The following is a 13,027-nucleotide window of genomic DNA, read 5'->3' as shown; positions in this document are numbered from 1 at the left end:
ACTATCAAGTTTTGTTCTCTTTAAAGATTGGGAGTGGGGAATATAGTGACTATTGTAGCAAATTTAAGGGGTACAAAAATGAAAATTTGTATTATGTGGGCTCAGAATTACTAACCAGAGAACAGAAATGGGGCATATTTACTACGTGACTGTTGGCGCCATAAAAGAGGCACTGTTGCTCTATGAGGGCACAGAGGACACTTTTCTGTGCAGCTATTGTGGGGGTTATGGAGTCTAGTGCTATTTGGGGCAATGACATGACGTAGGATGGCACTTTCACTGAGTGTTGCTCCATTTGGCACTATTAATTGTTTTCTTTCCTTGTGATACTGGGTTTTTTTTTGGAGTCTTCAGATTTGAGTAAAAGAAGTCTTCATGGTGGTCTGGGCGAGCTGGAAAACATGTGAAAGGTGAAATACACCCGTGAAGGCTTCCCCTGTTAGTCCCTGGACTGAAATATACTGTGTTCAATAGTCTGCTGAGCTGGTGCACACACGCTCCAGGGTCATTGTATGTTGGGAACTATGGTCTTTGCACGCTGCTTTTTTCTACAGCGGTGGAATTTTTCAGCCATGTGGTCGTCATTTAGACTTTATATAGTGTTTTTTCAAAAGGTGACTTTTAATAAGTGAAAAGCTAAAACTTTGTGCATGAGGATGATATAGTATAAATAAGCAACATTTAAAAAATTTTTTTTTACTAATTTGCAAAAATTTTTTTATTGTTTTTAATTTTTTACGGTGAATTAGTTGTAATTAAAAATGTCCCCTTTTCCTGTTTTCCATAATATTTTCAGTTGTTTTATTTTGTTGTATTTTTGTGGCTGACAATATTGTCTATAGCTTATTTCAGAGCACACAAACCTTTTCTTTCTTACTAACCATTGCTGCATCAGTCGACAGGTTGAAATTGGTATTTGGGCTCAGACGTTTTCACTTTAATGCGGTGGATCTTCAAGTTCAGATTCACCTGATGAAAGGATGTGATACTGGTTCTGGAAGGAATCATATCATGGGTTGTGTATTTTGCTGGGTGGGTGCGCCAAACTGTTCAGTATAAAGGGCAGCTGAGATGGAATATCCCTTTTAATATGATGGCATATAATGGTGGACTGGTACTACCCTCAGAAATAACAGAAAATTGCTGAGATACACAAATGTCTGATGAAAAACTTGTTAGAAAAAGGCGATGAGCTTGATGGTTGCACATCTCCCATAAGGGAGCAGGCTGACCTGAACAAATTAAGGAAGAGGCAGCTTGGCACCGCTGTATCCCAAGTAATAGCGGTGAATGTGACCACCTGAACATTGCTACAAGAAGACACTTGTCTGAATACAATCCAACCACAGTCAATATCTTTGGCTGTGTAATATCTATATATGCAATTCAGCACGGCCCCCAGTGTCAGCCATAACGTCCTGCTAGTAGAAGTTTCACTATTGTACAATATCTAGAACAATCTTGATCGCCTTTCATCTACAAATTATTGCTCCAATAGCAAATCACCATTTTATATTTATTAACCCATTATCAATCCAGCTTGCTCGATAAGCACATTTTTGATTTTCTCAAGCCACGTCCGGTTCGGTTGGGCTGCTTGCTTCCAAGAATACCCAGTACAGTAGACTGAGTTCACCATATAATTTGGTTGCATATTTTATATTTTCATCCAGGTGTCTTCAGTGAGGAGGTGCAAAAAGGACCAAGTCCATAACAAAGTCCATAATTGATTTTTAGAGACTAAGGAAAGAATGTTACTATCAGTTACAAGGTTCTTTAGAAGGACGTAGATCTGGGGAATTATTCGGAAGGAATATAGGCTGAACTGGATGGACAAATATCTTTTTTCGGCCTTACTAACTATGTTACTATGTTATGTTAATGGCTGATTTTTGACTCATCTTCAGTTCTCTTAGTCTACAATTTGGGAGTTGCCTCACACAACCAATGGACAGATGCGGTGCTGTTTTGGAAGAAAGCAGCCATGCTTTCCTGTTTCTCGAATCTTGGCCTAGTATACAAACTGGTCTCTTCAAAGATAAAAAGAACAAGGTTTCTACTGCCATCTATAAAATGTTGCAGTCTGACTTGACGCTGTTCTCAAGGAAAACATTTGCACTAGACCTCTTTTGAAGGCCCCTCCCTCAGTCAACCAATCTGTACTTTTTCACTGATGATGGCCAAGATCCCCATTTTGAGAAGATTTTGGTTTGGTTAAATTACGTGGAAAGGCTTTTCAAAGGTTAATATTGACTACTTGACTTACTACATCCAACGGACTCCTGCCTTTTTCTTCTTTGAAGCAGCTGCTTTTCGAATACTGGACATACTGTACTTGGTAATTATAATTTATTTTGTCAGTCCATTTTTGCTTTCCTGCCTTATTTTCTTAGGTTGCATTACTTTGCTTATTTCTGCTTGGAATGAAGAAGTATATGAACGCTGTGAAACATGCTTGCATTTCTTGATTCCTTAGGCTGTATATTATGGGATTAAACAAAGGTGTTAATATAGTGTAAAAAAGAGAGAGGATTTTGTTGACTTCTACTGAGCGTTTGTGAGAAGGAACCAAATAAATGATGAGGATTGTCCCAAAGTATGTACAGACAGAGGCCAGATGTGAGCTACAGGTGGAAAAAGCCTTCTGCCGCCCAGTCTCTGAGGGTATCTTGATAATGGTATAAAATATGGCCACATAACTTAAGATAATGAGCACAAAAGGAAGAATACCCATTAACATGGCATATACCAAAACTTCTACCTGCACCAGTGAGGTATCAGATGAAGACGACTGTAAAATGGGTTGTAAGTCACAAAAAAAATGATCAACCATATTTGCACCACAGAACTGTAGGTTTGATATTGTTGTTACTATTATACACATTCCTATGAAGCCAGAAAGCCAAGCCCAGACCACCAGATGAATGCAGGTCTTGACATTCATAATTGAAGCATATCTCAAGGGGTTGCAGATGGCTAAGTATCGATCGAAAGCCATGACTGTAAGGAGAAGGCACTCAGCGCTCCCAGATGATGTGTAAACGTAGAACTGGATAATACAGCCATTTAAGGAGATTGTCCCACCATCGCTCCACATGACATAGATCATATTAGGCATGATGTTGGCTGTGAAAATAACTTCACAAGAAGAAAGGTTACAGAGGAAAAAGTACATGGGAGAGCTGAGTCTTGGGCTTGTGGTAATTAAACCAATTATTAAAAGATTCCCTACCAGAATGATGAAATAAGTTAGAAGGCACATGAGGAGGACAATGGGCTTGGCGATGTGGAGATGCCCAAATCCCAGAAGAACCAGTTCTGTCGTTAATGTCTGGTTGTCTCTGCACATTCTCTGTTGCAATGTAATAAGATAATATTGAAACTTCTTATTCTATAACAGAGGATCAGTAAGGGATGTCATAACTTGTGAAAAACTGCACCGTGGGAAGAAGGAACGCACTGCTTGGTGATGTTTTCCCGGGGAGAGGGCGTGAGGTTGAGAGAGTCCTACGTTCTTTCTGGAAAAAGAAAGTGGAAAAATTCTGTGACCTAGCATTACTATTTAGCCTTAATCCCATAATCTTACCAACAAGTCACCTCTAGACACAAAATATTTCACTGTTCTGTGTGTTCAAATTGTTTGAAATAGCAACCTTCCATTTGTATCACTTCAGCTTGGTCATCTCTGGACCTTAATGACATCCTACGGCCCCATATTCTTATTTTGGGGGTTGTACTTCTATTTTACTGGTTTCTGGTCCTGAATAATGACCAGTTATAAATAGTTTACACCATTGATGTACACAGTCAGAAAATGGCCCCCGTGCAAGAACAATATATTGGCCCTTTGCAGACCAAGAGCTCCTAAAAATGCAAGATAGCACCTGCTTTTGGAGATACAAATGAGCCCCCTTACCTTTTGGAACACACAGGTTGCCCCAGCGATATTCCACCCTTGGTTTATATGCCTGTGAGACTAGTGCATCCAGATACCTTGTGACACTTAGATATACATATTTTTTATATGGCTATTTTGGATTTTTTATTCTTTTGTATTTACATAGTCAAATTGTGGTTCTTTTAAATAATATTTAATAAATAATATGTTTTTTGCCAGTATATCTCTGAGCTATTTGGTCATCTTGACGGCAAAATTAATGCTTCAATGGGAAAAAAAGGATAGTTAAAAAATTAGTAGATTAAATATAGAAAAAGAATATTATAATGAAGCAGATAAAGGAATAAGAAATATTCAGACTTCAGCTGTCACAGGCCAGTTTCCAGAAATTGTTAAAGTTTTCTCTTTCAAGTAAAGACATTCACCTGAACTTTTCTGAATTCACTGGTCCAGTTGGCCATCACTGGTGCCAGTTGGCACTATGGTCAAAACCCTTCATAGATCTGGTAATATGGCTCTGAGAAGATTCAGTTAAGGACATACAAAGTAACAAGGTATCACTTAGGGTCCAATAACAGGATCAGGTGACCACACAGTATAAGGTTTTACCAAACCCTTCACATGAGTAGCCTTTAAAATGAACACTGGAGCTTTCCTGAAGTTCCTAGAGAGGGGACTGTAATGGGGTCTTTGTCCTGTAAAGACAAATGATGGATCACAAATACATAGAGAGCATATATATACTGGCTGCGTGTTACCAGTTATCAGGTAGCCATGAAAACTAGATCTGCACGTGAAGCTGAAAAGTCTGAGAATCAACCCACAGAGAAGTACAATCACATTATATACGGTTTATAGGGGACTATCGCGATCCTCCTTGGGTAAGAGGCATCTTATTTCTCCATCATCTTCTCCCAATGTTTTACCACTTCTCACCTTTTTAACTCAATATCGATTTGAGAATAAGGGAAAAAAAGGAAAAAGTCTAAGATGGGATAAGAGATGTCCTGTAACCAACAGATACGCGATTGTCAGCGACTCGGAATAAATACATCCTCAAAATGTTCTCCATTTTATGTTCATCTCCCTGAAAACTTTATTACTAGATGTCAAGATTATGTGGAACCAAAAGTGAAAAAAATATACATTGGTACATGTATGTTGGTGTAAAGATAAAAGGAAGTTATGGCTATCTGAAAGGGAGGAAAACAACAAGACAAAAATTGTCTGTGCCCTTAAGGAGTTAAACAATAAAGTACATTGTTCTCTGTTTTAGACAGCCCCTTCTTTGTAAGCCTTAATATCAAGTCAAGGGTTTCCTATATCTGGTCCCAACGAGACCAACAAGTGTGAAATTGTCAGCAAGTGTTTGATTCTCCTCCAGCACTCCCGGAGGTGAAAAGAAGAATTTAAAAATCTTCACTACAATCAGTATTCTGCCTGTGAAATCCTCTAGAGAGAATACATTGGTCCAAATTTATTAAAATTTTTGTGACATTTTTACAAAATATATTGTAGACCTGACTAGCATCTCATCTGCTGTGAGACTCATTTCTTACCGATTCACAGCCATTCGTGCCAGTTTGTAAAAGCGAAGGTGTAAGTGAAAGTGGCTCTCCGACACTGGATTTATACCTTTTTTAAAGTTGAAAGTGTGAATAAAGTTGACATAAACCTCTAACTAGGGATGAGTGGACCCGTGGAAGTTCTGGGTTCTGATACCCAACCCAAGCTTTTTTCCAAAGCTTGGATAGGCTACCAGAATTGTACCTGAACTTGAACCAGAACTCAAATCCCATTGAAAACAATATGTACCCGAACTTTTGAGCTCCCTCTTTTTCTCCAGCATTTCTCACTTTTGCAGTGAGGTGAGAAGATGTCCCCTAGGATGATGTGTGGTCCAGCGTTATTGTGCGTGCATCCTACTCTAATATCAATATGTGGCAACCTGCAAGTGAAACTTGTGGGACAATGCATTTCACAGCCCAACAGCCAAGTGGACACTCATACAATTGTGTACTCTCCATCCCTTGACCAGATGCCGCAAAATCACAGTTTTTAAAAAATTGGTCTTTTTTGACACCCATCTCCGATTTTATTGAGGCTAAAGGAAAATAAGAAGTGTTGACATCTAAAATAAAGTCACTTTTAATAAATATGGCAGATGTGTGGATCCTGTATGAAGCCTGCTCTCGCCAATATTCTTAGAAGTTAAATAAATTGTAGTAAAAATAATAATTTTAAGAGATTTTAAGAAAACTGACACTTTTTTTTTAGTAGTTAAGCAAAAAGAATAGCAAGCCATGAAAAGCATTCTTAGTACAGATACCCACCATTGTTCTTCCAGGGATTTCATAATATATTCATTAGTCTTTATTATAAAGGGAGACTGATAATATTGTATATAAAGTGCATGTAAAGGGAAAACACCAATAATAACTTGCAGAGACATGATCCCGCACACATCTGACTTCCCGAGACATCACTGAAAAGGTTTGCGTCTCTTGTGCTGAATTTATATATATTTCTGACAACTGGGGATTAATCATGTTAACGACCTCCAAAGGAAATTCTAGAATGATTAATTTATCTAATTGTCTGAGGATTAAATACATTTAAATTAAGTCTCCAATTCTCATTAAAAGAAAATCATTTTTATGATGATGAAATACTAAAAGAAATGTCGACAATATAATAATAATAACAATTTTATTTCTATAGCGCCGACATATTCCGCAGCATTTTCCATTTTAGATGGGACGTGTACAGACAATAAAAGACATTACAGCATAACAATAATCATATAAACAACAGATACTAAGAGGAAAGAGGGCCCTGCTCACAAGCTACAATCTGAGGAAATGGGGGAGACACGAGAGGTGGATGGTAACATTTGTTTTCTTTGTTCGGACCAGCCATAGTGTAAGAAATCGAGTGAACATGTAATGCTGTATGAATTGGTTATCAGCCGCAGTATATAGCAGCACAGACACAAAGGGCTATTAACTGCATAAAGCGTATGAGAACATGATGCGAGGTGTTGTGAACTTACTTCTTGGCTCCCTCTTGTGGTATCTAGCGGTATGGCACTGGGATTGTCTTCCCCCAGCTTGGTACCCACCTGGTTCGTTAGGCCAGGGGTGTTGCTATTTAAACTTCCTGGATTCTTAGTCTGGTGCCTGGCATCGTTGTAATCAGTTCATTTCTGTTTGCTCCTGTCTGCTGATCCTGGTTCTTTGCAAGATAAGCTAAGTCCTGCTTCCTTATTTTTGTTTATTTGCATTGCTCTAATTTTTGTCCAGCTTGTACAAAATGTGATTCCTGATATTGCTGGAAGCTCTAGGGGGCTGATATTCTCCCCCCCCACCGTTAGTCTGTTCGGGGGTTCTTGAATATTCAGCGTGGATATTGGTTTTTTGCTGACCGTATAAGTCATCTTCCTATATTCTGCTACTAGTCAGTGGGCCTCTCTTTGCTAAAACCTAGTTCATTCTTACTTTTGTCTTTTCTTCTTACCTCACCGTTATTATTTGTTGGGGGCTTGTATTTAACTTTGGGGTCTTTCCTCTGGAGGCAAGAAAGGTCTTATTTTCCCTTATAGGGTTAGTTAGTTCTCCGGCTGGCGCGAGACGTCTAGAATCAACGTAGGTACGTTCCCCGGCTACTGCTAGTTGTTTGTGCTAGGATCAGGTATACGGTCAGCCTAGTTACCACTGCCCTATGAGCTGGTTTTTTGTGTTTGCTGACTTTGCTGAAACCTCTGAGACTCTCTGCCATTGGGGTCATAACAGTATGCCAGGCCAAGTGAATAGTTAATGCATTGCAGAAGTGGGATTAAAAGAAAAGAAGTTCTGAGGTTTTTTTTTTGTTTTTTTTCTTCCTCCCCTTTTTCTCTGAGTGGCTTGAAGCTTGCTGCAGACATGAATGTCCAGACTCTGATTACTAGTGTGGATCAACTTGCTGCATGGGTGCAGGGCATTCAGGATTTTGTTACTAGTAGTCCTATGTCAGAACCTAAGATTCCTATTCCTGAGCTGTTCTCTGGAGATCGATTTAAATTTAGGAATTTTAGGAATAATTGTAAATTGTTCCTATCTTTGAGACCTCGTTCGTCTGGAGACTCAGCTCAGCAAGTTAAAATTGTTATCTCCTTCTTGCGTGGCGACCCTCAGGATTGGGCTTTTTCGTTGGCACCAGGAGATCCGGCATTGGCAAATGTTGATGCGTTTTTTCTGGCGCTCGGATTGCTTTATGAGGAGCACAACCTTGAAATTCAGGCAGAAAAAGCTTTGCTGGCTATCTCTCAGGGCCAGGATGAAGCTGAAGTGTATTGCCAAAAATTTCGGAAATGGTCCGTGCTTACTCTATGGAATGAGTGTGCTCTGGCCGCAAATTTCAGAAATGGCCTTTCTGAAGCCATTAAGAATGTGATGGTGGGTTTCTCCATTCCTACAAGTCTGAATGATTCTATGGAGCTGGCCATTCAGATTGACCGGCGTTTGCGGGAGCGCAAATCCACTGGTCCTCTGGCGGTGTTGTCTGAACGGACACCTGTCTCAATGCAATGTGATAGAATCCTGACTAGAGCCGAACGGCAAAATCATAGACGTCAGAATGGGTTGTGTTTTTATTGTGGTGATTCTACACATGTTATATCAGCATGCTCTAAACGCCTAACAAAGGTTGTTAGTCCTGTCGCCATTGGTAATTTGCAACCTAAATTTATTTTGTCTGTGACTTTAATTTGCTCATTGTCTTCCTACCCTGTTATGGCGTTTGTGGATTCAGGTGCTACCCTGAGTCTTATGGACTTGTCGTTTGCCAAGCGCTGCGGTTTTGTTCTGGAGCCTTTAGAAAATCCTATCCCTCTTAGAGGAATTGATGCTACGCCATTGGCGGAAAATAAACCGCAGTTTTGGACACAAGTGACCATGTGCACGACTCCTGAACATCGGGAGGTGATTCGTTTTCTTGTTCTGCATAAAATGCATGATTTGGTCGTTTTGGGTCTGCCATGGTTACAGACCCATAATCCAGTTTTGGATTGGAGGGCTATGTCTGTGTCAAGTTGGGGCTGTCAGGGAATTCATTGCGATTCCCCGCCGGTGTCTATTGCTTCCTCTACTCCTTCAGAAGTTCCTGAGTATTTGTTTGACTATCAGGATGTATTCAGTGAGTCCAGGTCCAGTGTTCTTCCTCCTCATAGGGACTATGACTGCGCTATAGATTTGATTCCGGGTAGTAAATTTCCTAAGGGAAGATTATTTAATCTGTCTGTACCTGAGCATGCCGCAATGCGTTCTTATATCAAGGAGTCTTTGGAGAAGGGGCATATTCGTCCATCCTCTTCCCCTCTTGGTGCGGGATTCTTTTTTGTGGCCAAGAAGGACGGATCTTTGAGACCTTGTATAGACTATCGGCTTCTGAATAAAATCACTGTTAAATTTCAGTATCCTTTGCCTCTATTGTCGGATTTGTTTGCCCGGATTAAGGGTGCCAGGTGGTTCACCAAGATAGATCTTCGTGGTGCGTACAACCTTGTGCGCATTCAGCAGGAGATGAATGGAAAACTGCATTTAATACGCCCGAAGGTCATTTTGAGTACTTGGTGATGCCTTTTGGGCTCTCTAATGCTCCTTCAGTGTTTTAGTCCTTTATGCATGACATCTTCCGGAAGTATCTGGATAAATTTATGATTGTTTATCTGGATGATATTCTGGTTTTTTCTGATGATTGGGACTCTCATGTAAAGCAGGTCAGGATGGTGTTTCAGGTTTTGCGTGATAATGCTTTGTTTGTGAAGGGCTCAAAGTGTCTCTTTGGAGTGCAGAAGGTTCCCTTTTTGGGTTTTATTTTCTCCCCTTCTGCTGTGGAGATGGACCCAGTCAAGGTCCGAGCTATTCATGATTGGACTCAACCCACGTCAGTTAAGAGTCTTCAGAAGTTCTTGGGTTTTGCTAACTTCTACCGTCGTTTTATCGCTAACTTTTCTAGCGTTGTTAAACCTTTGACGGATATGACCAAGAAAGGTTCTGATGTTGCTAATTGGGTTCCTGCAGCCGTGGAGGCCTTCCAGGAGCTGAAGCGCCGGTTTACTTCGGCGCCTGTTTTGTGTCAGCCTGATGTCTCACTTCCCTTTCAGGTTGAAGTGGATGCTTCTGAGATCGGTGCAGGGGCTGTTTTGTCGCAGAGAGGCTCTGGTTGCTCTGTAATGAGACCATGTGCTTTTTTTTCTAGGAAGTTTTCGCCTGCTGAGCGGAACTATGATGTTGGGAATCGGGAGTTGTTGGCCATGAAGTGGGCATTTGAGGAGTGGCGTCATTGGCTCGAGGGTGCTAAGCATCGTGTGGTGGTCTTGACTGATCACAAAAATCTGATGTATCTCGAGTCTGCTAAGCGCCTGAATCCTAGACAGGCTCATTGGTCATTGTTTTTCTCCCGTTTTGACTTTGTGGTCTCGTACCTGCCTGGTTCAAAGAATGTGAAGGCTGATGCTCTTTCTAGGAGCTTTGTGCCTGACTCTCCTGGAGTCTCAGAGCCGGCTGGTATTCTTAAAGAGGGAGTAATCTTGTCGGCCATTTCTCCTGATTTGCGACGTGTGTTGCAGAGATTTCAGGCTGGTAGACCTGACTCTTGTCCACCTGACAGACTGTTTGTTCCTGATAAATGGACCAGCAGAGTTATTTCCGAGGTTCATTCCTCAGTGTTGGCAGGGCATCCGGGGATTTTTGGCACCAGAGATTTGGTAGCTAGGTCCTTTTGGTGGCCTTCCTTGTCACGGGATGTGCGGTCATTTGTGCAGTCCTGTGGGACTTGTGCTCGGGCTAAGCCTTGCTGTTCTCGTGCCAGCGGGTTGCTTTTGCCCTTGCCTATCCCGAAGAGGCCTTGGACACACATTTCCTTGGATTTCATTTCAGATCTTCCGGTGTCTCAAGGAATGTCTGTCATCTGGGTGGTGTGTGATCGTTTTTCCAAGATGGTCCATTTGGTGCCCTTGCCTAAGTTGCCTTCCTCTTCCGATCTGGTTCCTTTGTTCTTTCAGAATGTGGTTCGTTTGCACGGCATTCCTGAGAGTATCGTGTCTGACAGAGGATCCCAGTTTGTGTCCAGGTTCTGGCGATCCTTTTGTGCTAAGATGGGCATTGATTTGTCGTTTTCATCTGCCTTTCATCCTCAGACTAATGGCCAAACGGAGCGAACTAATCAGACACTGGAGGCTTATTTGAGATGTTTTGTTTCTGCGGATCAGGATGATTGGGTGACCTTCTTGCCATTGGCTGAGTTTGCCCTTAATAATCGGGCTAGTTCCGCTACTTTGGTTTCGCCATTTTTCTGCAACTCTGGTTTTCATCCTCGTTTTTCCTCGGGACATGTTGAGCCTTCTGACTGTCCTGGGGTGGATTCTGTGGTGGATAGGTTGCAGCGGATTTGGAATCATGTGGTGGACAACTTAAAGTTGTCACAGGAGAAGGCTCAGCGTTTTGCCAACCGCCGCCGCGGTGTGGGTCCCCGACTTCATGTTGGGGATTTGGTATGGCTGTCTTCTCGGTTTGTTCCTATGAAGGTCCCCTCTCCTAAATTCAAGCCTCGCTTCATCGGTCCTTATAAGATTTTGGAAATCCTTAATCCAGTGTCCTTTCGTTTGGATCTTCCGGTGTCGTTTGCCATTCACAACGTGTTCCATAGGTCTTTGTTGCGGCGGTACGTTGTGCCTGTGGTTCCTTCTGTTGAGCCTCCTGCTCCGGTGTTGGTTGAGGGCGGTGGAGAAGATCTTGGATTCTCGTCTCTCTAGACGGAGGCTTCAGTATCTGGTCAAATGGAAGGGCTATGGTAAGGAGGATAATTCCTGGGTGGTCGCCTCTGATGTTCATGCGGCCGATTTGGTTCGTGCCTTTCACGCTGCTCATCCTGATTGCCCTGGTGGTCTTGGTGAGGGTTCGGTGACCCCTCTTAAAGGGGGGGTACTGTTTTGAACTTACTTCTTGGCTCCCTCTTGTGGTATCTAGCGGTATGGCACTGGGATTGTCTTCCCCCAGCTTGGTACCCACCTGGTTCGTTAGGCCAGGGGTGTTGCTATTTAAACTTCCTGGATTCTTAGTCTGGTGCCTGGCATCGTTATAATCAGTTCATTTCTGTTTGCTCCTGTCTGCTGGTCCTGGTTCTTTGCAAGATAAGCTAAGTCCTGCTTCCTTATTTTTGTTTATTTGCATTGTTCTAATTTTTGTCCAGCTTGTACAAAATGTGATTCCTGATATTGCTGGAAGCTCTAGGGGGCTGATATTCTCCCCCCCACCGTTAGTCGGTTCGGGGGTTCTTGAATATTCAGCGTGGATATTTTGATAGGGTTTTTTGCTGACCGTATAAGTCATATTCCTATATTCTGCTATTAGTCAGTGGGCCTCTCTTTGCTAAAACCTAGTTCATTCTTACGTTTGTCTTTTCTTCTTACCTCACCGTTATTATTTGTTGGGGGCTTGTATTTAACTTTGGGGTCTTTCCTCTGGAGGCAAGAAAGGTCTTATTTTCCCTTATAGGGTTAGTTAGTTCTCCGGCTGGCGCGAGACGTCTAGAATCAACGTAGGTACGTTCCCCGGCTACTGCTAGTTGTTTGTGCTAGGATCAGGTATACGGTCAGCCTAGTTACCACTGCCCTATGAGCTGGTTTTTTGTGTTTGCTGACTTTGCTGAAACCTCTGAGACCCTCTGCCATTGAGGTCATAACAGCAAGGAACCTGATTATGGCAAAAATTTTGAATGGGCCACACAGGGATAGTTAGGTTAATGCATTGAGGCGGTAGGCCAGTCTGAAGAAATGCATTGTAGGGCACGCTTAAAACTGTAGGTATTGGTGATTCATTGAATTAACCTGGGTAGCGCATTCCAAAAAATTGGTGCTGCACATGAAAAATCTTGGAGACCGGAGTGGGAGGTTCTGATTATTGAGGATGCTAACCTCAGGTCATTAGCGGAACGAAGAGCACGGGTAGGGTGGTAGACTGAGACCAGGGAGGAGATGTAGGGTGGTGCTGAGCCATGGAGTGCTTTGTGGATGAGGGTAATAAGTTTTATACTGATTGGTAACCAGTGTAATGACTGGCACAAGGTAGAGGCATCTGTGTAACGGTTGGT

General features: G+C 42.0%; 1 protein-coding gene across 1 annotated transcript; it reads right to left on the bottom strand.

Moving 5' to 3' along the window:
• Positions 1 to 1,515: 1,515 nt before the first annotated feature.
• LOC143773252 (olfactory receptor 11A1-like) lies at positions 1,516 to 3,701 on the bottom strand. Its single transcript, XM_077260745.1, has one exon. It carries the CDS (start codon positions 3,347 to 3,349, stop codon positions 2,390 to 2,392), a length of 960 nt encoding a protein of 319 aa, XP_077116860.1. The 5' UTR covers positions 3,350 to 3,701; the 3' UTR covers positions 1,516 to 2,389.
• Between the last annotated feature and the right edge of the window lie 9,326 nt (positions 3,702 to 13,027).

The sequence above is a fragment of the Ranitomeya variabilis genome, chromosome 5, assembly GCF_051348905.1.
Source record: "Ranitomeya variabilis isolate aRanVar5 chromosome 5, aRanVar5.hap1, whole genome shotgun sequence".
Classification (NCBI taxonomy): domain Eukaryota; kingdom Metazoa; phylum Chordata; class Amphibia; order Anura; family Dendrobatidae; genus Ranitomeya; species Ranitomeya variabilis.
The sequence above is the reverse complement of the archived record's forward strand: the minus strand, read 5'-3'. Positions and strand labels throughout refer to the sequence as shown.

Coding starts and splice junctions, on each gene's coding strand:
- LOC143773252 (XM_077260745.1), bottom strand. CDS start 3,349: ATGTGCAGAGACAACCAGACATTAACGACAGAACTGGTTCTTCTGGGA.